This window comes from Hydra vulgaris, chromosome 04 (genome assembly GCF_038396675.1).
Source record: "Hydra vulgaris chromosome 04, alternate assembly HydraT2T_AEP".
NCBI classification, from domain to species: Eukaryota; Metazoa; Cnidaria; class Hydrozoa; order Anthoathecata; family Hydridae; genus Hydra; species Hydra vulgaris.
In genome coordinates this window covers 32,335,001-32,356,523 of record NC_088923.1, presented here as the reverse complement: position 1 = coordinate 32,356,523, position 21,523 = coordinate 32,335,001, and the positions used below count along the sequence as shown (strand labels likewise).

Sequence of the window (21,523 nt, the reverse complement as noted above, 5' to 3'; positions counted from 1 at the left end):
TTTTGGAACATACGGTCTATAGAAACTCTATAGAATTTCTATATAATGTCTATTAATTTCTATAGAAACTGCTATAAAACTTTTTTTTCTATAGAAAAAAAAGTTCTATTGGAATTTCTATAGAAATTAACAGAGATTCTATAGAATTTCTATAGACCATATGTTCCAAAAGTTTATAGAAATTCTTTAAAACTTTATTTCCTGGGGAGACATTTGACCATATTTTTTTGGAGATTTGAAATATTAATCTCCGATAATGGATATTTTTGAAAATTCAATAGTACAAAATTTATGTACTATTGACTGAATAACGACTTGATTTTTATATTAATATTTTTGATAATAGTCCCTGCTTGCTTTAGCTGCAGTTGATTTAACTTGAGCCTCATGTTTAAAATTTTTGAAATTAATAAACCTAAACAACTTTCAAGCTCTGTAGTGTACTATACACACCTCTTTGGCATCTCTTATAAAATCAATTATTTTCTAAATATTTGTTGGTCTCTTCAAGAATATTTGATTATTTTCTTGACATTTAATATTAAAAAATTGTCACAGAGCACCGTGGAGCATTTACGTTGAAAGTAAATACAACTGTTTTCAAAAAAACTATTGTTCATTTATAAATAACTAATATAAATTTAATGTAATTATACAATCATCAATCAGCAACAAATATAAACTCTTTATAATTTCATTATAATTGGTTGTTTAAATATATTTATAAATAAAATCAAACTTCATATTTTTATTTTAGAAACGAAGAATCAAAAAAGTCTGAATTAAAAACATTTAGAAAACAAAAAGGAATTTATTTTTGTTACAAATGTTACAAAAAAAAAAACAAATATTAAATCAAATATACTTTACTAAGTTTAAAAAAAAAATTAAATTTGAAATAAAATGCAAAAAAGACAAGTATATTAATAAGTCGTGCAATAGTTCGAATTTCAATTCAACTTTTTAAAGTCAATTTTGGAGATTTTCGTTTGGATTTCCTCGGTAAAGGTTGAGCTAATTCTTCAATTCTTGGAGAGGGTTTAGCAACCAGAGCTGTAGGATTTACTTTATCCCAGTCACTGTCATAATCTTCTTTATATTGACTTTTTTTGGGAAGCGCAAGCTGTTGAACACGAATGGTTGGCAGTGCGTTTTTTGCGCCGCAAGATACATCCCATATCACGGAACGACATTCTTTATAAGATGCATACAACTTTTTCGGCTCTGCTAATTGCACCACTCGCGCAGAAGGTTCACATTTTAAAGCGGCTTCTGAAACATCCGAATGCCATTCAGAGTAATCCCAGCAACTGTCTAAGTTAAAAAGTAAAACACATTTCATAAAACTGATTTTAAATTGTTTATATCATTTAAAATTTTAAATTGTTTATATTATTTAAATTGTTTTTATCATTTTAAATTGTTTATATCATTTAAACTTCGAATTATATTATACAAAATAAAAAATCTTTTATGCTTGAAGTGCCTCAGATCACAATTACATTAAATTACAGCTAATTTAATATAAATATCACATGAATAATTTAATATAATAATTACACAAATGATATGAGATACTCGTATATGTTTTAAAGTGAACAAAGTTCCACGAATATTTTTTTGCTTAAGCTGATAAGCCGACCGTTAACGAGAAAAAATTATTATAATAAGTGAGACTTGCTTTAAATACTGTAATAGATTTAAGAAAGTATTGAGTCAAAATGCTTACTACGAAGTGATTAAATAATGACAAAGAATTAACCAAACTAAAAGTGATAAATTGTATTGGTTAATACTTCTTAAGTTTTAGTTATCATGATAAGTTTGTTATAAAATCTTTATAATAAAAATATATCTATTTTTTTTTAAGAAAAAAAATCCATCTGGCAAGATAATTACAAAAAACAGAGTTCCTTATGATTTACTTAATTGAGATGTTTTTGTAACTGTTTTAAGGAGTTATGAATCTTGAGAAAAAGTTTTTTTTATTTCCACCTGAACCACATGAACCACAGTTATTTGATATAAGTTTGTGGAAAACAAGTGCCCAAAAGTTTGAAAGCTGTTATTTGATCCAACGTTCTTGTTTGCAAATAAAACATAAAATTTGCAATAAACACAAACACAAAAAGTACAAAGCCAAATTGAATTAAAAATTATTGAATGGGTATTGAATTAAAAATTACATCGAATTAAAAATATTTTCTCCTATTTAATTTCATCCAATTAATTTCATCAGATGAAAAATGAAAGTTTGGTGCCTGTTTCTAAAAAGTAGACTCGCTTTTAATGAATTTCTTTTTTGGAATCCGTTTTTGTTTAATGTAAAAAATTTCAATACTTCAAAAATTAAACCGTTAACTAGATTTCCTTTAGTTTGTAAAAATTAATTTTTTATGCAAAGATGAAATAATGTTTTTTAGAAAAATGTTTTGGAAAAAGAAAAAAGAAAATCTAATAAAAAAGCAAACAAGAATTGAATGTAAAAAAGATTTAGAAAACAATAAAAAACAAAAAACTAACAGTTCTATTTGTTTTAATAAGTATATAATCAATAGTATTTTATAACTAATATATTATGGTTAATGCAAAATTATCCAAAGACACTCTGGATGCACTGTAGAGTAAACTGTGAATTGAATATGAATCAAAAATTAATGCTGTAGCAGATTTGAATAAAAAGATACAACCATTAGTAATAACAGTTGCTAATTTAACTAAAAAGAATGAAGATTTAAACAACAAAGTTGTAAATGTTATTGTTCCTGCTCTGAATGAAGCTTGGAATATTGTAACTGGTAGAAAATTGAATAAAACTCAATCTCAGATTGATATTATTAATTCTGTTTTAAATGAAAAAAAAGAAATTGAAAAAAGAGAGAAGAACATTATTATTTTTGGTTTAGAAGAACCAAATAAAACTGTTGCCGCAAATATAAAGAAAGATGAGGAAAGTAAAGTTTCAGTTTATTGGATCAAGTATTGATAGATAGACATCATTTAATTCGTGTATTTAGATTAAAATCTAAAAAGGGTATTGCACCAGTAATTGTAGAGTTAAGAAATAAGGAAACAAGAAATGACTTTATAAAAAAATCATACCGTAATTTTAAGGATATTTATGTAAATCCTGATTTAACCAATGCCTAGAGAAACTTGGATAAACAACTCAGGGATAAATGTAGAGAATTTAATAAACCACTCAACCTGAAAGTCGATTGGGATAAAGTTAAAAGCTATCACATAATTAGAAATAAACAAGTGGTGTTAATAAACAAGTGGTGTTAATAAACAAGTGGTGTTAATAAACAAATAGCAATTGTTGTTCAAGTCTTCATAGAGTAACACTGACACAAATAATTATAAGCATTCTATACATATTCTTTGTCAATATTTATATAACCGATATAACCAATTAAGTGACCCTGATACAGTCAATGGAGGAGGAAAGCATTTGGATTCAAGTGCTAATACACTGCTGGTAAAAGAAATGAATCAAGAACTTAAAAAAAGGTTTAAAAACAAAAAAAATTGATTATTTAACAGGTTGGTATACAAATGCAACCTCTTTAAATAATAAATTTGACGAATTCATTGATGATATATCCAGATCTATCGCTCAAGTTATATTTGTGTGTGAGACTTGGTGGTCAGTAATGTCTACTACTAATATTCCGGGTTTACAATCTGTTTAGAAAGGAACGTCAAGTTAGTCGTGGTGGTGGCAAAAAGATTTATATATGGTTTATTTATAGATTAAAATTTTATATGGTTGTATTTACTGGACATATCTTAGTAATAATGAAAAGTGTGTTGACATTATAAAGTCATTAAAGTAGGCATATGTACTCAAACAAAATAACAAATGCTCTGGTATTTTAATATGTGGTGATTTTAACTATGCAAACATCAAGTGGAACGACAAAAACTTTAGTGAAATTATAAGAGTGACACAACAGCAAGTATGCTTATTGAGTCGTTACATGACTGTTACCTGCACCAAAATGTTATCCGCCCTAGTTTTCCAGTAAAGTTTGGTATAGATACTAACATTTTAGACCTCATTTTAACTGATAATAGCATCAGAGTTTATATTCTGGAGCATTTTCCACAGTTAGGTGGCATCGATCATGGTCATCATATTTTGAAATTTATGTTTGGATGTGAAAACAGGTCTAATTTATTAATATCATTACAAACAATAAGGAAGAAAAAATTTTTATGGAAAAAGAGAAACTTTAAAGCGTTAGATTTGTATTTTATTAACATTAACTGGGTACAAGAATTTGAAGGACTTGGCGTTAATGTTACAAAAAATGGCTTAGAAAATATAAAACATGGTGTGAAAAATATATTCCAACACTGAATTTAGATAAAAAATTCTTTTCAACACAAAAACAACTCACTGTGGATGACAAGTGAACTTAAAAGGTATGTGTAAAGAAAAACAAAAAAGTTGGTTTAGAAACAGGAATTCAGGTTTTAAAAATCTTTTAGAAGTCAATAAGTATAAAAAATTAAATAAAGATATAAAAATACTTGTCAAAAAAAGTATTTGCAATTTTAAAAGAAACTTGGCACTTAATTCAAAAAATAATCCTAAAAATGTCTATGCATATATAAATAACAAAACAAGATTTAAAGACTCTATCAAAGCAATAAAGCTACATAATGGTATTACAACTACTGATAATCAAGAGATAGTAAACACTCTTAATGAACTTTTTGTATCTGTTTTTGTACAAGATGATTCATTGTAAGAGGTTTTAGGCAACAATCTTTTAAATAAATGTCCTGATCCACATTTTAGTATTTTTATTACTCAGAACCATTTGAGTAACTTAAACATGTACAAATCAGTAGGTCCAGATAATGTTCACCCAAAAGTTTCAAGGGAATGTTCAGAATCTTTGTCAAGTTGTTTAGCATTAATATTTCATAAATTTTTATACAAGAACTATTCCAAAGTTATGGTCATGTGCAAATGTTCCGTTATTCAAAAAGGGCAATAAACTAAATCCAACAAATTATAGACCGGTTTTATTAACATCAATTGTTGATAAAATTATGGAGCAAATTATTAGAGATTGTATGATGGTGTTTCTCATTGAAAACAATTTAGTTTCTAAAGAGCAACATGGTTTTGTTAATAACAAAAGTTGTATAACAAACCTGTTGGAATCTTTAGATTTAATCATGCAAGTGTATGAAAAGGATATTTCAGTTGATGTTTGTTTTTGGATTTCAAAAAAGCATTTGATTCAGTCTCTCACAGGAAATTACTGGAAGAATTATTTAGACTGGGATTTGGGTCATCTTTGTTAAATTGGTGTAAATCATTTTTGTCATATCGAACTCAGAGGGTGGTGATAGGAGAATATATTTCAAGTTGGAAGATGGTTATTAGTGGATGGTTATTAGTACCACAAGGTTATTAGTGGATGGTTATTAGTACCACAAGGTTCAGTATTTGGACCTCTTTTATTTGTAATCTTCATTAATGACTTATGTAGAGGATTATTAAAGTCACTAAATTATATGCAGACGATACCAAAGTTATTTCAATCAATCATTGTTATAATGATAATATAATATTACAAGAGGACATGTTAGTCAAATAGTCTTAAGATTGGTTAATTAAATTTAATGAATCAAAATGTATATTGTATAATGTATATTGTATAATGTATAATATTATAAATGTATGTATGTAAAGTCATGTATTTTGGTAAAAAGAATCCTGGATATGAATATAAATTAAACAACTCTGTTTTAACAGAAACAAAAATAGAAAAAGATCTTGAAATTTTCATTTCAAATAATCTAGAGCGGAAATATCATATTAATACAGATATAGGCAAAGCAAATGGATCATGTTTTGTTGGATCATCAATCATGTTTTGTTGGTGTGTAGCACATTGCCTTGAGTTATCATTAAAAGATAAATTAGGAAAGACTGAATCATTTAATGACATTGATTGCATTATTTTAAGAATACATTACATTTTTAAAATATCAACTAAAAAGTTAAGGCAGCTCCATGAACTTTTATCTATTTTAGAAGATGATGAATATAACATTGATGGTTACCAACCTAAGAAAACCTCTGGTACACGATGGATTGCACATAAAGTTCGGACTTTAGAGATGATATTAGATATATGATATTTATTTAACACATCTGGAAAATATGACGAAAGATTGTATGTGACAGAAGATTAATACCGGGCACCGCAAGTTATGATACCAAATATTCTCCAGCTCAATGAAAATTGAATGGGTTGCGGTTCTACTTCTGGTTGAACTATTCTTTACTTTGTCTGTATCTAATGCAAATGTTGACTGTCTTTTTTCAATAATGAATAGAGTGAAAACAGACACACACAACTCTCTGAAAGAGAGTTGTGTGTGTCCGTTTGATTTAGTGCAAAGGCCAACACAATCAGAAAGAAAAAATTACTCAAAAAGAGCAATAAAAACTGGTTTAAAAACATTAATTGATTTGGATTTGTCATCTGATGAATCAAATAACGAATAGTTCAAAACCTTTTTCAGTATTTTGTTTGTTTTTTAAATAAAAATTCTTGCATTAAAGTTTCAATTAACAAATATTTTTTTAAAGGTTTTCTTAAAGTTTCAATCAACAATTGTTTTCTTAAAATAATTAACAAAAGAGTTTAACAAATAAAATATGTCAGGCCAGGTTATCCTGCTACTGGCAACATGTAACCCAGTACAATATGCTTCATGTCCTGCTGCCTTGTAAGATACGCCTTTTTAGGCAAAGGCTAGGAGATGCCAACTCCAACTTGAAACACCCCCTGCCTGGGGCTCTTGGTTGAGTAAAGACTAGAGATGGTGTCAATTAAAATACTCATCTTGGACAGATGATAAATGCATCCGGCTACTGTCTTTTAGAAGGCCTCCTAGGTAAAGACTTAAGGGGTAAATAGATTCTATCTGTTGACCAGCCTCGCACCCCTTCTTCATCTATTAGGCTGGCGCAGATGTATTTTTAATACATTATTTCCAGTTTAGGATGTTGAATGCTGGATTTTCTTGACTCAATGCATGGGTTTTGCTTATGTCTCTGTTTTATGACTAGGTAGCTCATTCTATTGTCTCCTAATGAGGGTACAGCTCTATAACTCAGTTTTATGGTTCTAAGGCTGGCTGGTAGTCAGGTTTCCTGAACTCTGTGGTAGCTCTCAGAAATACTGATTCCATCAACAGCTGAAAAATATCAAAGTATTAACAGTGCCATGTTGTGCATAGATGGAGTCCCTGTTTGTACTTTTGGTGTGCGTTGCCAAGGCCTTTGTTACATTTGGAGCCCTTTGTTACGGCTTGGTGTTTGTTAATAGTAATGAGGGAATTGCTTGGACTATTAAACAGTGTACTGAGTATTATCTATGCTTTGAGTCAAGTTCTTTAACAAATTTAAAAATAACTAAAGTACCAAAAACTATAAAACACAAAAAACCATTATCATCACTAAGTTCTCTAAACCTACCATTCACTAATATTTGTGGTCTTCGAAGTAACTTTTCTTCTGTTGAGTCTTATCTCTTGCAAAGTTCACCAGACCTACTTGCTCTTTGTGAGACTAATTTGAGTTCAGCTGTCTTATCTTGTGATCTTAGTGTTGATGGTTATCTTCCTTTAATTTGTAAAGACTCCAATAGTCACGTACTTGGCCTGGACATTCATAAGAATTCACCCATTTGTCGGGAAACTAGGTTTGAATCCACAGACTATTTTTTTATGTGCTTTTGTTTAGCACCACTTCACTCTATTGCCTTTCTCTTTGTTCTATATCTTTCTCCTTCATCTTAAGCCTGCACTCTTTTTGATGTTATTTCTGATAAAGTTGCCCAAGCCCTCTCTCTTTATCCATCAGCCAATATTGCTGTTATTGGTGACTTTAATGCTCATCATACTGAACGGCTTGGCTCTAGTGTCAGTGCCTTTTTCAATCTCTAACTCAAATAGTCAATTTTCCAACTCATTTTCCAGACAACCCGAATCATTTACCTTTTTTACTTGACCTATTTCTTGTTTCTGATCCTAGTCAGTGCTCAGTTTCTTCACATTCACCCTTTTACACTACTGATCACAGTTTGATCTCTCTAAAACTATTATCTCATTCTTCTTCATCATCTGAATCCCCCTATCATCGTTCCTTTTACAACTACCTTAAAGCTGACTGGGACTCTTTCCATGATTTTCTTCGTGATGGACCTTGGGTAGAAATCTTTCATCTTCCTGTTGACAAATGTGCTTCTTACATAACTTTGTGAATTCAGACTGGCATGGAATCTTTTATTCCCTCTCGACGATTCCAGGTCAAGCCTTGCTCTCCATTGTTATCCTCACAATGTGCTGCTGCAATTGCCAATCGAAACCATTACTTCCATATCTATCAGCAAAACAATACTCCAGAAAACAGACGCCTGTTTACTATTGGTAGAAACCATTGTAATAAGATTTTGTCTAACGCCAAAGCCCGCTATTCTCAGGTCATAAAAATCTCGTATTTCATCACAAAAATTAGGCTCTCACGACTTCTGGAGAATCTTTAATAGTATGTATGGTTCAGACTTTGTCACCTCACCTAAAGACAAAGCTAAATTGTTTGCTAAGAACTTTTTATCAATATCATCTCTTGATTCCACTAGTTGTGATTCCACAGCTTGTGGTCCAGACAACATACCTGGTGTAGTCTTGCAGAAGTGTTCTGCCGAGCTGTCGTCTATACTCTCAAAACTATTCAACAAGTGCTATCAGAGTCTTGTTTTCCAGCCTGCTGGAAAGCGGCATCTGTTATCCCTATTTTCAAAAATTCTGGAGAGCAATCGGATTCATCTAAGTACTGTCCCATTAGTCTTCTTCCTATCATAAGCAAGATTTTTGAATCTTTAATTAACAAAAACTTAATCTCTCATCTTGAATCTAATAACTTACTTTCTGATCATCAATATGGATTTCGATCTTCTGGTTCTACAGCTGATTTGCTATCAGTAATAACCGATAGGTTTTATCGTGCATTAGATAAAGGTGGAGAGGTTAAGGCTATTGGTCTTGACATTTTTGAAGCTTTTGATAAAGTTTGGCATGCTGGTCTTCTCCATAAACTTTCTTCTTACGGTGTATCTGGTAACATCTTTAAGATTATTGAATCCTTCCTTTCCAATTGTAGTATAAAAGTTGTTCTCGATGGACAGCACTCTTCTTCTTATTCTGTAACTTCAGGGGTTCCTCAAGATTCAATCCTTGGCCCTATACTCTTTTTAATTTACATTAACAATCTTCCAGATATTCTCACATCCGAGGTGGCATTGTTCACTGATGAAACTACCATTTATTTTTGTCATGATAAAAAACCAACACTCTCTGATTGCTTGGAGGGGGAATTTGGGTTTGAAAAGGATCTCACTTCTCCTACAACAGGGCTCACAGTGGCTGGTGAACTTTAATTCAGATAAAACTCAACTTTTTCAGCCAATTGTTATCGCAATAATTTAGATCTTCTTATATTTATGAACGGTAATGTACTCAATGAGTCATCTACTCTTCATCTTCTAGGATTACCTCTTACTTACGATCTTTCTTAGAAACCATATATCAAATCCGTTGCAAAATTAGCATCTGTTAAGGTTGTGTCTCTTTATCGAGCTCAACACTTTTTTACTCCAAATTCTATTCTCTATCTCTATAAATCTCAAATCTGTCCTTGTATGGAATACTGTTGTCATATCTGGGGCAGATCTTCTAATGATGCCCTTTCTCTTTTAGAAAAGGTGCAAAAATGCATTGTAAACATAGTTGGACCTGCTCTAGCAGCCAACCTCCAACTATTATCACATATTCGTATTCTTGCTTCTCTTTCTTTTTTCTACTATAATGGGCACTGCTCTAAAGAGCTAGCGCCTCTTGTGCCATCTACTAAAATTCATTCTCGTGTGACTTGTCATTCAATTAAGTCTCATTCTTTTTTCTGTGACTGTTCCTAAGTGTTCCAAAATCTCTTATTCGTCAAGTTTTTTTCTCGAACATTAGTTCTTTGGAATTCGCTTCCTTTATCTTGCTTTCCTGATTCATATAATTTGCAATCCTTTAAGTCGTCTGTCAATCGTTATCTTGCTCTACAATCTTCATCTTTTCTCTTCCAGTAACTTCCAACTCTAATTAGTGGTTGCTTACAAATCATTAGTACATCCTCGTCTCATGCAACACAGGGCTATTAGAATCAAATATTTAAGGGGGAAATCATATGAAGAAAGATTAAAGATACTTGAATTGCCAACTTTGCATGATAGAAGAAGAAAAGGTGATCTGATTCAAATGTATAAGATCTCAAATGGGAAAGATAATGTTAGTTTTCACCACCCTCCATTAAATTTTGAGCTGGAACAATCAAGTAGAAGTAACAATTGTAGAATACGCAGACAATTTACCAATTCAAGAATTCGTCACCATTTCTTCACAAACAGAGTTACAAACGATTGGAATTCTCTTCCTCAATGGATAATAGATAAAGATAACTTAAACCTTTTTAAAAACAGCATCGATAAATATTTTGGTTTGTGAACACTATTTTTTGTAATCGGCTGTCATAGTCTTAACTCTACATAATTAAGACTCGCTACACCTTAAGTGTGTACAGCATCTTTTCTATTCTATTCTAATACAAAAAATTGAAAAGCAAAAAATTAAAATAAATAAAAATGTTGAATAAAAAGTTAGCTCTGTAAAAAAAAAAAAAAAAAAACAAAAACAATAAAAGAAGAGAAAAAAAAGTTTCGTTGCGTTCACACATTTTATAGTTACACTTTATGCTGTGTTATTTTCTATACTATATCACTTTACTATATACTTTATATTTTTTATAAGATAGAGTTTAAAATAAAAAATAAATTTTAATACTTTTAGTTTTACTGTTAGTTTTTTAGTATTATTAGTATCACCATTATGATTGTCAGGTGTTTACTTGAAATTAGTAATTGCACTAGTTGAAAACAGCCTTGAACACACACACATATATATATATATATATATATATATATATATATATATATATATATATATATATATATATATATATATATATATATATATATATATATATAAATGTATGTATGTATATACATATGTATTAAAATAACAAACTGAAATGAAAAGCATGGATTTAATAATTATTAATAACCATTAAGCCCATGCTTAGAGTTATTTACCTGGCTTAATACCTAACTCAGTGGAGAGTTTTGGTTTTGCTAACATCTGAACACGATCACTTGGCAGTGCTTTTTTAGCTGAAGAACTAATTACTGTATAAACTGATTTTGGTATTTGAAAATCTTTGTGGTGAACCTTAGGCTCCGCTAAAGACTCAAGTCTATTAGATGCTTTGCCATTCAATGCACCATGACTAATCACCCATATTGGAGAGTTTCTAAATATTTTTACTTACAAATAATAAAAACAACAATAACTAATATAAAAACACACACACATGCACACACACATATATATACACACACTGATGATATCATACTGAAATAGTTAGCTGAATGAATTACTAATTTTTATGCATGCAATCTATCAAGGTTACCTCCAGTTGGTACAAAACATAACGATGTAATTGTGCAAAAGCAAGGCAATTTGTTCAGATATAAAAAGATCTAATAAACATGAGAACCACACTTGACTATCTAGTTGAAATCAATTGAACAGAAACCAATTGAATTGTTGATATATATTTTTTGATATATTGTTGATATATTTGTGTTGCGCCACAAATCAACTATTACAGAGAACAATGCCATAGAATGTGCAATGATGTTTTGTAAATTAAAAATAATGAATCAGTTAGAAGCCAATGTTCTTGTGTTATCACAAGTACATTGGCTATTGCCATGTGACCATGGTATACTTATAATATAAATCCATATTTACATAATACTGGATTATCTACAGTTAACATATCATCAAATGAACTAATTAGAAGGCCTTATAGAGGTACTGCGATATTATACCAGAAAAGTCTTTCGAGTTGTATTAAAAATGTTGATTCACTTAAACCAAGATTACATGCTTGCATATTAATACCAATATTGGGCCTGTGCTGTCTTACACTATTATTGCAGGTCTACATTATTATTGCAGGTGATTTCTATTTGCATAAAAGATTTTATGATAAATTCTCAAGCCTTGGTGCCAAAATAAATTTGGTTAAATTTAATATAAACAAGTTAAATAATACTTTTACATATATTAGTGATGATGGTAAGAATATTTCATTGCTAAATCATGTTTTATGTAGCCAAATTGTAGATAAAATAATAGTGAATGTTTCAGTATTAACAGATGTTATTGCATTAGACCACAGACCATTAGTATTTTCAATTATTTGCTCAGTAAATAGTAAACCTGCTACAATTTATAGATTCTACACTAAAAGTATTGTCCAGAATGCTGAATTACCAAGCTTGTGAATATTTCATTTTAACTCATTATGGGCAAAGAATAGAATATTTACTTCAAAGAGTAAAAAAACCATTTATTATTTTTCTATATTTTGTTCTATATTTCACAAATCTCTTTTTTGATATTATTATTACTTTTCTATACTTTGTTCTATATTTTACGAACCTTTTGCTCTTGATATTATTATAATAACATTATAAAATGTATGCAATCTATTGTGGCTGACATAATATCACATAGTGGTTTAAAAAAACTCAGGGGCTATTTGAACTTACTCTTTGAATCTGTAAAAATCACACTGAACAATTTTTTCGGTGTCATCTGTCAGCTATAATTTATAGCTGACAGGTGTGCAGCTAATATCAATAACAGAGATCATATGCTGATGTTGTCCTAATTGCACCATCTAGGTTTCCACTGCAAAAACTATTAACTGCATAAAATACTGAAGCAACTGCCATTAATATGTCATTTAATACAAAGAAAATGGTGTACAGGATACTAAATCCCAAGCAAGTGTTACAAACTCAAGTGTTACAAACAAATTTATGGAATTAGACTTGCGTACTCTAGAGTGCGTTGTTTAACTGTAGACATAAGATTAGCTTGTCAAATATGCCAGTTGAATGCAGCTGTTTATGCAGTAACCGAACTGTTAAATGACTATGTTTATTTTAACTATGGACCTTGTATTGTACTTTTTGTCTGAATCAAATAATAATAAAACTAATAATAATAGCTTTAACTTTGAAGTATGTTACTGTGAAGTATGTATTTTAAGTACGTTACTGTGAAGTATGTATTTTAAGTATGTTACTGTGGTTACAAATAAGAAAAAACATTAAAACTAGAATAAAATAAAAATACAAAACAAAAAGAAATGTGTAAACAATTTCAAAAATACCCTTTAGAATACTTTTAACAATATATATATACAAATTTGTATATATTTTTTTAACAATATGAACTTTATTTCAATTACTTATGTTCATTTTTTGTAATAAAATAAAGTTGAAAGTTAAAATTTTAAGCATAAAAGCCAACCTGTCACCTTTCCAATCTTTGTGAATAAGTTTTGGATTTGTTAATTGAGTTAACCTGTCTGACAAAACTGAAAAATGCAAATAAGAAGTAAATTATGATTTTATTATTATTATTATAAATAATGGTAATATTTACTTTGTTTTAGTTTTAACTCTTTTGACTATAAATAACACTGATAGTTTATAAACAACACTGATAGTTTATAAATAGCACTGATAGTTTATAAATAACACTGATAGTTTATAAATAACACTGATAGTTTATAAATAACACTGATAGTTTATAAATAACACTGATAGTTTATAAACAATACCGATAGTTTATAAATAACACTGATAGTTTATAAAGTTGAATGGGTACAATATACAAATATACTTGTAAATTATTACAGTTAAACAAACTAATGAATGGGTATATACAGATAGCTAGTTTTCTCAATAAAAAATAACATAACATGGATATCAGGGTTGGGGTCAAATACAAATTCAAATAATTGTTCTTTAGGAAAGAGAAAGTAAAAAGCTTTTTTCAAGACAAGATTGATAAAATGGTCTATTATATAGAAAATTAAGAATAAGTCTTTCAACAAATATCCCTTAAAAACAAGTTTTTATTTTGGTCTTAAAAATGGAAAAAACAAAACAATGAACCTTGATGTATTTCCCCACCAAAAAAACCCTGGTTAACCTAGTGTATGGAATTGCAAATACGTATCAATCTAATACAAATACAAATATTTAAAGAAATTTTCTGTTTAATTACAATTCAAATACAAAAACCCCAAATTAGTCTATTTTTACTAAATACAAATTCAAATCAAAATACGTATTTGACTCCAACCCTGATGGTCATAACAATAAATTACGCGATTAAGATAAAAATCAGATATTTATTTTGCAAATAATCAGTTAAACATGTTTGAGTTCTAAAAAAAATGTCAGTTTTACTGCTTACCAAATTTAGTACTTAGGTCACTTTTAGTCCAATCTTTTGTGAATTGATTGTCCCAGTAAACAGATTGTCTAAAGAACAGCTCATATATAATTGAAAAATATTTGAAAAAAAAAATGTATTTTTGATTTACTTAACCCCAATAATATTTTTCGTTTAATTAAAAAAAATTAAAGAAACATTTTATATAAACATCTTTTGTCAAATTGTTTCACTTTTCATCTGTTTTTTTTCCCTCAAGTTAATCAACATGTCATTTTTATATTTCAAAAATTTATAGATTAGCATTTTTTTAAAGTAACATATTTTTAAAGTAACAAAGTTGATGTTAACATTCTTTTAAAGTAACAAAGTAAATGTTATTAGGAAACTACATTTATCATATTTAATTTTTAGATTTTAGTAGGTACATTTAACATCTAATTTTTAGATTAGTAGATTTAGCATATCTAATTTTTAGATTTTAATTTGCATTAACTCAAAAACTTTGGAACAAAAATTAATAAATCCTGAAATCAAAAAAACTTTATTTATAAACATTTTTTATAAAAACAAAGAATTTTATGATATTGTTATACAAAAAAATGGACCAGGTGGGTGCTCAATATTAAAAGCCATGAGTGTGTTTAATATTAAAAGCCATGAGTGTGCTTAATATGAATAGCCCCTGCATGATTGATTGTAGATTAATACAAAGAAATTTCCAAACCTCTGTCTAAAAAAACTGTATTTAAAAGCAATAGATATCCTAAACTTAGAAGAAAAAGTAGAAAAAAAGCTATATCTTATAGCTATAGCTTATTGGCAGCAAATTAACTGTTTCATATAACCATTATTGCCTTATGAAATAACTTAACTGCACAATCGTAACCTTGAAAAAGGTCACGTTTGACCTTAAGAAAGATCACGATCAGATAGCCATGAAAGTTACAGTAAAAAAGTTAAATTTTGTGAACATAAATGATGAAATTGTTTAACATGTGAATACAAAATATGTTGGCAATCATTAAGATTTCCAATACAAAAACAACCACACCCAGTTGTGCATTCAGCTGTTCATGAACCAAACAAACAGAGTGTTATTTTTACACAAGAAAAGATGCAGAAGCTGCACCGACAGCATTTCAAGAAGATTCTACATCAACTTATGGTTTAAATTGAACAAGGAAAATCCTGAGAAACCAAAAATTCCTAAAAAACCAAAAAGAAAAACATTTTTTAAAGATGCTGTTAAACCATGCACATTAAATTCAAAGCTTTGAAGCTCTTTTAAAAGTCAAAGATCATTTATGTGAAACATTTTATAAAGCCTGTGGAATGCAAAATTTTCAGGATGATGATACTGAATGGGATAAAGTGATTACAGATACCGCTGCCATGAAAAATACATATCAGATGAGAAGATTTTGTAGTATACTATTCCTTTAAATATACCATAAGATACTATGGCACTTTATCATAAGTATAAAAAAAATTTAATAGAAGATTTTCTAAATAAAGTGATTGATCCTTCAGCAGCACAACAAAAAGCATTGCATGAAGCAAACGAAGTACTTATACTTAATAATCAGAAATATGAACCATTTGCTTTGCCAGAATTGGAAGATATTGTTTTCGAGGAAAATGTCTTCTATGATGTTGATGAAGAATGATAATGATATAAAGATATGTGCAAATCTTTGAATAGCATTTAAAAGATTGATTGTTTTAGAATCCTACATAGGAGCATTTATGAATCCAACTACAACAAAGTTTCCATGCAACTATATTAAAGGACCAGGAGGTTGTAGGTAAACATATTTGTGTTACTGCTTTTATGTGTATCTTCAAAACAAAAAGAAGAAATCAAGATTTATAGCATTCACTGGGATCTAACAAGAAAGAATTTAACAATTTTGCAGTTTCCTTAAAAAATTGTAACTTTATTGGGACTAACACATCTTTATAACATGAAGAAAGGTATTCATAATGAGTATTTTGCGCAGGCTTACATTGACCAGGCTGCTTGCTTTTTGGTAAATTTTTTTAAAAGTCAATAACCACAATAATCTTGGGCCGTATTTCCATCACTCTCTTTGCTACTTTCTTATTTTCAAAAATATTGTTAAACAATGCAAAATAATTTATTTTATAAATTTAGAATTCAGCTGGTGGCTTTCTCAATTTTATGATTTACAATTTCATGTATTACAAAATTATATTTTAGAAAAAAACTTTTGGCACAAAGGATTAGTTAAAAGAAAGATATTTGGAAATAAAAAATGATCAAACATATCTAATATAATAACATAATACTTAATCTACATTACTTTCAGTTAATTGAGAATTTCTTTAACGCTGAAACTTCCTTTAGATAAATGCTGTACATCTGGAATAATAACAGGAACAAGAGAAGCAAAACAATTGATGGAACTAAGCGCACTTTTTATAGATGTATACTTTATGACAGCTATTAATCCTAACTTTGGTACTCTGCCTTTTGGTGGAAAAAGTGTAGTTATTAGAGTAGATTGGAGACTGTATATTAGCGGTTAAACATGATATAAAAACAAAATTATGGAATGCATTTTAACATTTGCAAACATTGAAATTGTTTGAGAGTCTAAAGTTGACAGAAAAAATCTGCACGAGTGTTAAAGAATCTGAATCTGTGGACTGGGTATTAAAAGTTGGAAATGTAGAATTATTAAATAGTGACAAACTACCTACTGATATAATGGAAATAACTGAAGAATGTATAGCTATCAAATATTTGATTAGTAAAACTTATGGCAACAACATTAACAAGTTTAACTTTGAAGTTATTTTAAGACGTGCTATATTGTATCCAAAGAATAAAGACTCAAGAATGTACAGTAAAGAAATTATCAAAAAATTTAATGGAACTGAAAAAATATACTACAGCATAGATACTTTGCAATAGTACGTGAATGCAAGTAATAAAGTTATTTGATAATGTAATTGTTGCATCAATAATTGGAGGATCAAGAAATGGCAAACTAGTGATGATTCTACATATTATATTGAAACCATCAGATTCGAGCCTTCCTTTTAAACTTAAATGTCAGCAGTTCTCAATTATAATTGCATTTGTTATGACAAGGCAAAAAAATCCAATGCAATCCAGCTTTGCGATTTATTAATAGTCAACTAACAAATCACAAAGCTGGATTGGATTGGATTTTTATGCCTTGCATTTTACTGGATTGCATTGGATATTTTTAGCCTGAACCTGTTATTAACTATACATTGCAGTTTCAAGACCAAGATCAATGTCAGGAATGAAATTTAAAATTTTAGAAACACAGTTGTTTTCTAGTTATTTAGGTAAATCCTAATGGTCTTATCACAGGGCATAGAGGAATAACATTTTACCAGGAAGTTCCTACCTCCTTCCTTACCAATGTTGCATTTATGGCCAAATCCGGCTTCAAACTGCCGTTCTCCAGTTCTGAAACTAGCACTCTAACCACTACACCATTGCTGCTAATTATTTCTATTCTATTAAAATTTGAACTATAAACTAAAAAAAAAATGAAGTATTATATAATAAAAGTATTAGCTCTTGAGCTTGCATATAGAAACAATAAATTTTGTTTCTATAGTTTATAAAGCCATTATTAAGATATTTTATGCCTGAGTCTAGACAGCTAAACTTTTTAGGGGATGCTTCAATTATTTTGAAAATTTAACCTTCAAACATCTTTAAAAAATATGGGAGCAACCTGGAGCTTGTAGTTAACCACAAACAAATTAATACTATTTCTTATTCCTAAAAAAATGAATTCCCTGGTTTTGTCTTACAATAGATTTTCATTGATGTTAAAACATACTTATTTTTAAAATGAGATTTTTTATTTTTTTCTTCTTGAAATAAATAAAAAATAGTTTCTGAAATTAATGAAATAAAAATCTTTGTTCAAGTAACTTCTTAAAATATAGATTGATTTCATTAACCACCTCAAACTCTGCATACATATTAGCATTTAAAATTTGTACACAACTTACTTATCATCAATAAAGCCATCAGGTATAGGTTTAGGTCGAGCCAAAACTTCTAATCTACTTACATTACCTAAACATAATAACAAACTTTATCAAAAAATTTTAAAACTGCATGTAGACAAGTAAAATTTTTCTAACTTTATACAAATAAGGCCTAAAAAGATTTGAAAAATTATTTATCTCTAAGAGATTTTATATATAGCCTTAAATAATTATCCAAATTTTAATTAAAAAATCTTTAAATATAATTTGAATTTCAAAGGTTTCAAATGTTTTATTTAAACTCATCATTATTATCATCATCATTTTCATCATCATCATCATCATCACAGACTGGAGCTTTCATATAGTACAGTTTCTCCAATATCTTGAGCATCTTTATTCTTAACTGTCAATTCTGCAATCTCACTATAATTATTTGCATCTTTAATTTCTACATGCCCAAATATCTTTATTCTTTCCTAATAAATCTTATCATATACACTCGCTACTCCTAGCTTCTGTCTAAGATCATTACTTTGTTTTTATTATTTAGTCACACCATACATGCATAAAACTATCATCCTTTTAATTTTACAAGACACTGGACATCATTAATCATTATTGACCATGTATCAGAGTAATACATCATAACACTCTGGACGCATGTGGTGTATAACTTACATTAAATTTTTAATGATGTGCCTTTTACTGTCAGAAGTAGAAATAATTATGTGAATTTGGCCCATGCATACCTTACTCTACAGGGTGGCCACACTTTTTTTGTCTGAAAAAATTAGGATAAATTAGGATAATTTAGGAGATTTTTAAAGGTTTTTAAGGAGATTTATCGGGAAATTTGAAAAAAAAAGGATAAAAATCTTAGGAGATTTTAGGAGGATTTCAAAAATAAAGTGGCACTAAAAATTTTTTATTTTATTTAAAGACTGTAATAATACCTAGCTAAATTAATTAAGATAAAATTAGGGCCCAAACACTGTTATTTAAAATAATCTAACATCTCTACACATTCAAAAATATTAACTTGAAACAAATCGATATTATACTTGCATTATAAATTTATCAAACTTAACATTGTAATAAATAGATGACTTAATGACTAAGTAACAAAAAATAAATAACCAAAAATCATTAAAATACACAGCCAATTTCAAAAACTTAACTTTATATTTTATATTATACTTTATATTTATATTATATTTTATATATATAAAGAAATAATGAAATCAGAAAAACAAAACGATTGAAAAAGTAAACATCCAAATCTAAATCTCAGCCTTCTTGTCAATAAGTACTTTTTTTGCTGCTGTAATTTTTTCAAGTAAATCCTGCTTTTCAGAGGCAACTCTCTTTAGCGCATTAGATTTTAGAACTGTTGACTTAATTTCTATCAATGACTTCTGCTTTTCCGCTTGCAATGCATACTCATCTGCATCAAATCTGAACTGAAGTATGGTAACTTCAAGGGTGTGAATTTGTTCATTATAACGAGCAATCTCTTTATTAAAATTTTTCAGTTTAGTATCACGGTCAGTTTTTAAGGCCTTCAAGGACTTCTCTTTTTGACTGCTAAAGTATAGTTTTTGTGCATTCTTAACATGTCCCAGAAGTTTAGTTGTCATAGCTAATTGGGACAATTTTATATTTTCACTGCACATGTGGTCATGTACAATTCTCTGTGCAACAAGAGTATCCGTTAGCATATTATTATTTAGAAGTTGGTCGTTTATACTGAATCCACGCTCTACTTGTGCTTGGCCATGAGACAATATTAGTAACAATTGGTTAATTTTCATTTTCAAGTCCTTGAATCTTGAAGCATCTGTATATTGAACCAAAAAAGAATCCAGTCTATACCTTTTTTTTTGAACCCAAGAAATTTCTTGTTCACTTTCACAACAGTAGTTAAAAATTGTGAATACTGCAATTTGGCTTGATCAGCAGCTGAAGGTGATTTTTATAAGCTACTAATATCAGCAACAACTTGTCAAAATAAAGTTCACACATCTCATGAGATTCCACCATTTACAAAGGTGATAAACATAATAAGTATCTGGCAAAACATAAGTTTAGCACACTTTTTCAAACCATATGTTTGCACATTGTAACTAAAAACTGTTGAACTTCTGCTTTAAAATTATAATATTTGTGCATCAGTAACTTTTTTACTAGATTTTAGTTACTGCAACTCATATTTTATTCCAAACCCAAGATAAATATTTGCAACCAACAATTGATTTTTGACATCACTGATATCAACTTTTAATAACTTAAAAGTTGTAGATGCTTCAGACAAAACTACTTTGATAAATTTTGATAAAATTAGCCTCAGTAAATTCTTAAGTGTTTCCAGAAAAAAAGGTGTCATAGGATTGTCGGTTTGGAAAACTAACAAGAAAGAATTTAACAATTTTGCAGTTTCCTTAAAAAATTGTAACTTTATAGGGACTAACACATCTTTATAGCATGAAGAAAGGTATTCATAATGAGTATTTTGCGCAGGCTTACATTGACCAGGCTGCTTGCTTTTTGGTAAATTTTTTTAAAAGTCAATAATCACAATAATCTTGGGCCGTATTTCCATCACTCTTTTTGCTACTTTCTTATTTTCAAAAATATTGTTAAACAATGCAAAATAATTTATTTTATAAATTTAGAATTCAGCTGGTGGCTTTCTCAATTTTATGATTTACAATTTCATGTATTACAAAATTATATTTTAGAAAAAAACTTTTGGCAAAAAGGGTTAGTTAAAAGAAAGATATCCGGAAATAAAAAATGATCAAACATATCTAACCACTCTTTTAACCACTCTTAAAATTTAGCTTTATTTTTGACTGACATTTTCTATTCTGAAAAGACAAATTATTTTAGGTCAACTTAATTAAAATTTTAATAAAAATAATTTTGATGTTCAGAACTTAGACAGAAATAAGAAAAAAAAACTTAAATTTTAATAGAATAAAATTTTTAAATTATTAAAATATAACAAAAATATTGAATATATATTTGAGTAACTTAATTTCTCTCCGTATAC

General features: G+C 28.8%; 1 protein-coding gene across 1 annotated transcript in view; it reads right to left on the bottom strand.

The window, feature by feature from the left end:
* Positions 1-782: 782 nt before the first annotated feature.
* Positions 783-21,523, bottom strand: part of LOC105850869 (sperm microtubule associated protein 2) — a 24,031-nt gene continuing 3,290 nt past the window's right edge. The window contains exons 2-6 of the mRNA XM_065796096.1: positions 18,490-18,556; positions 14,485-14,552; positions 13,531-13,597; positions 11,235-11,452; positions 783-1,314 (exon numbers count right to left, since the gene is read on the bottom strand). Coding sequence (XP_065652168.1) covers positions 956-1,314; positions 11,235-11,452; positions 13,531-13,597; positions 14,485-14,552; positions 18,490-18,556 — 779 coding nt within the window. The 3' untranslated portion in view covers positions 783-955. The remainder of the gene's footprint in view (positions 1,315-11,234; positions 11,453-13,530; positions 13,598-14,484; positions 14,553-18,489; positions 18,557-21,523) is intronic.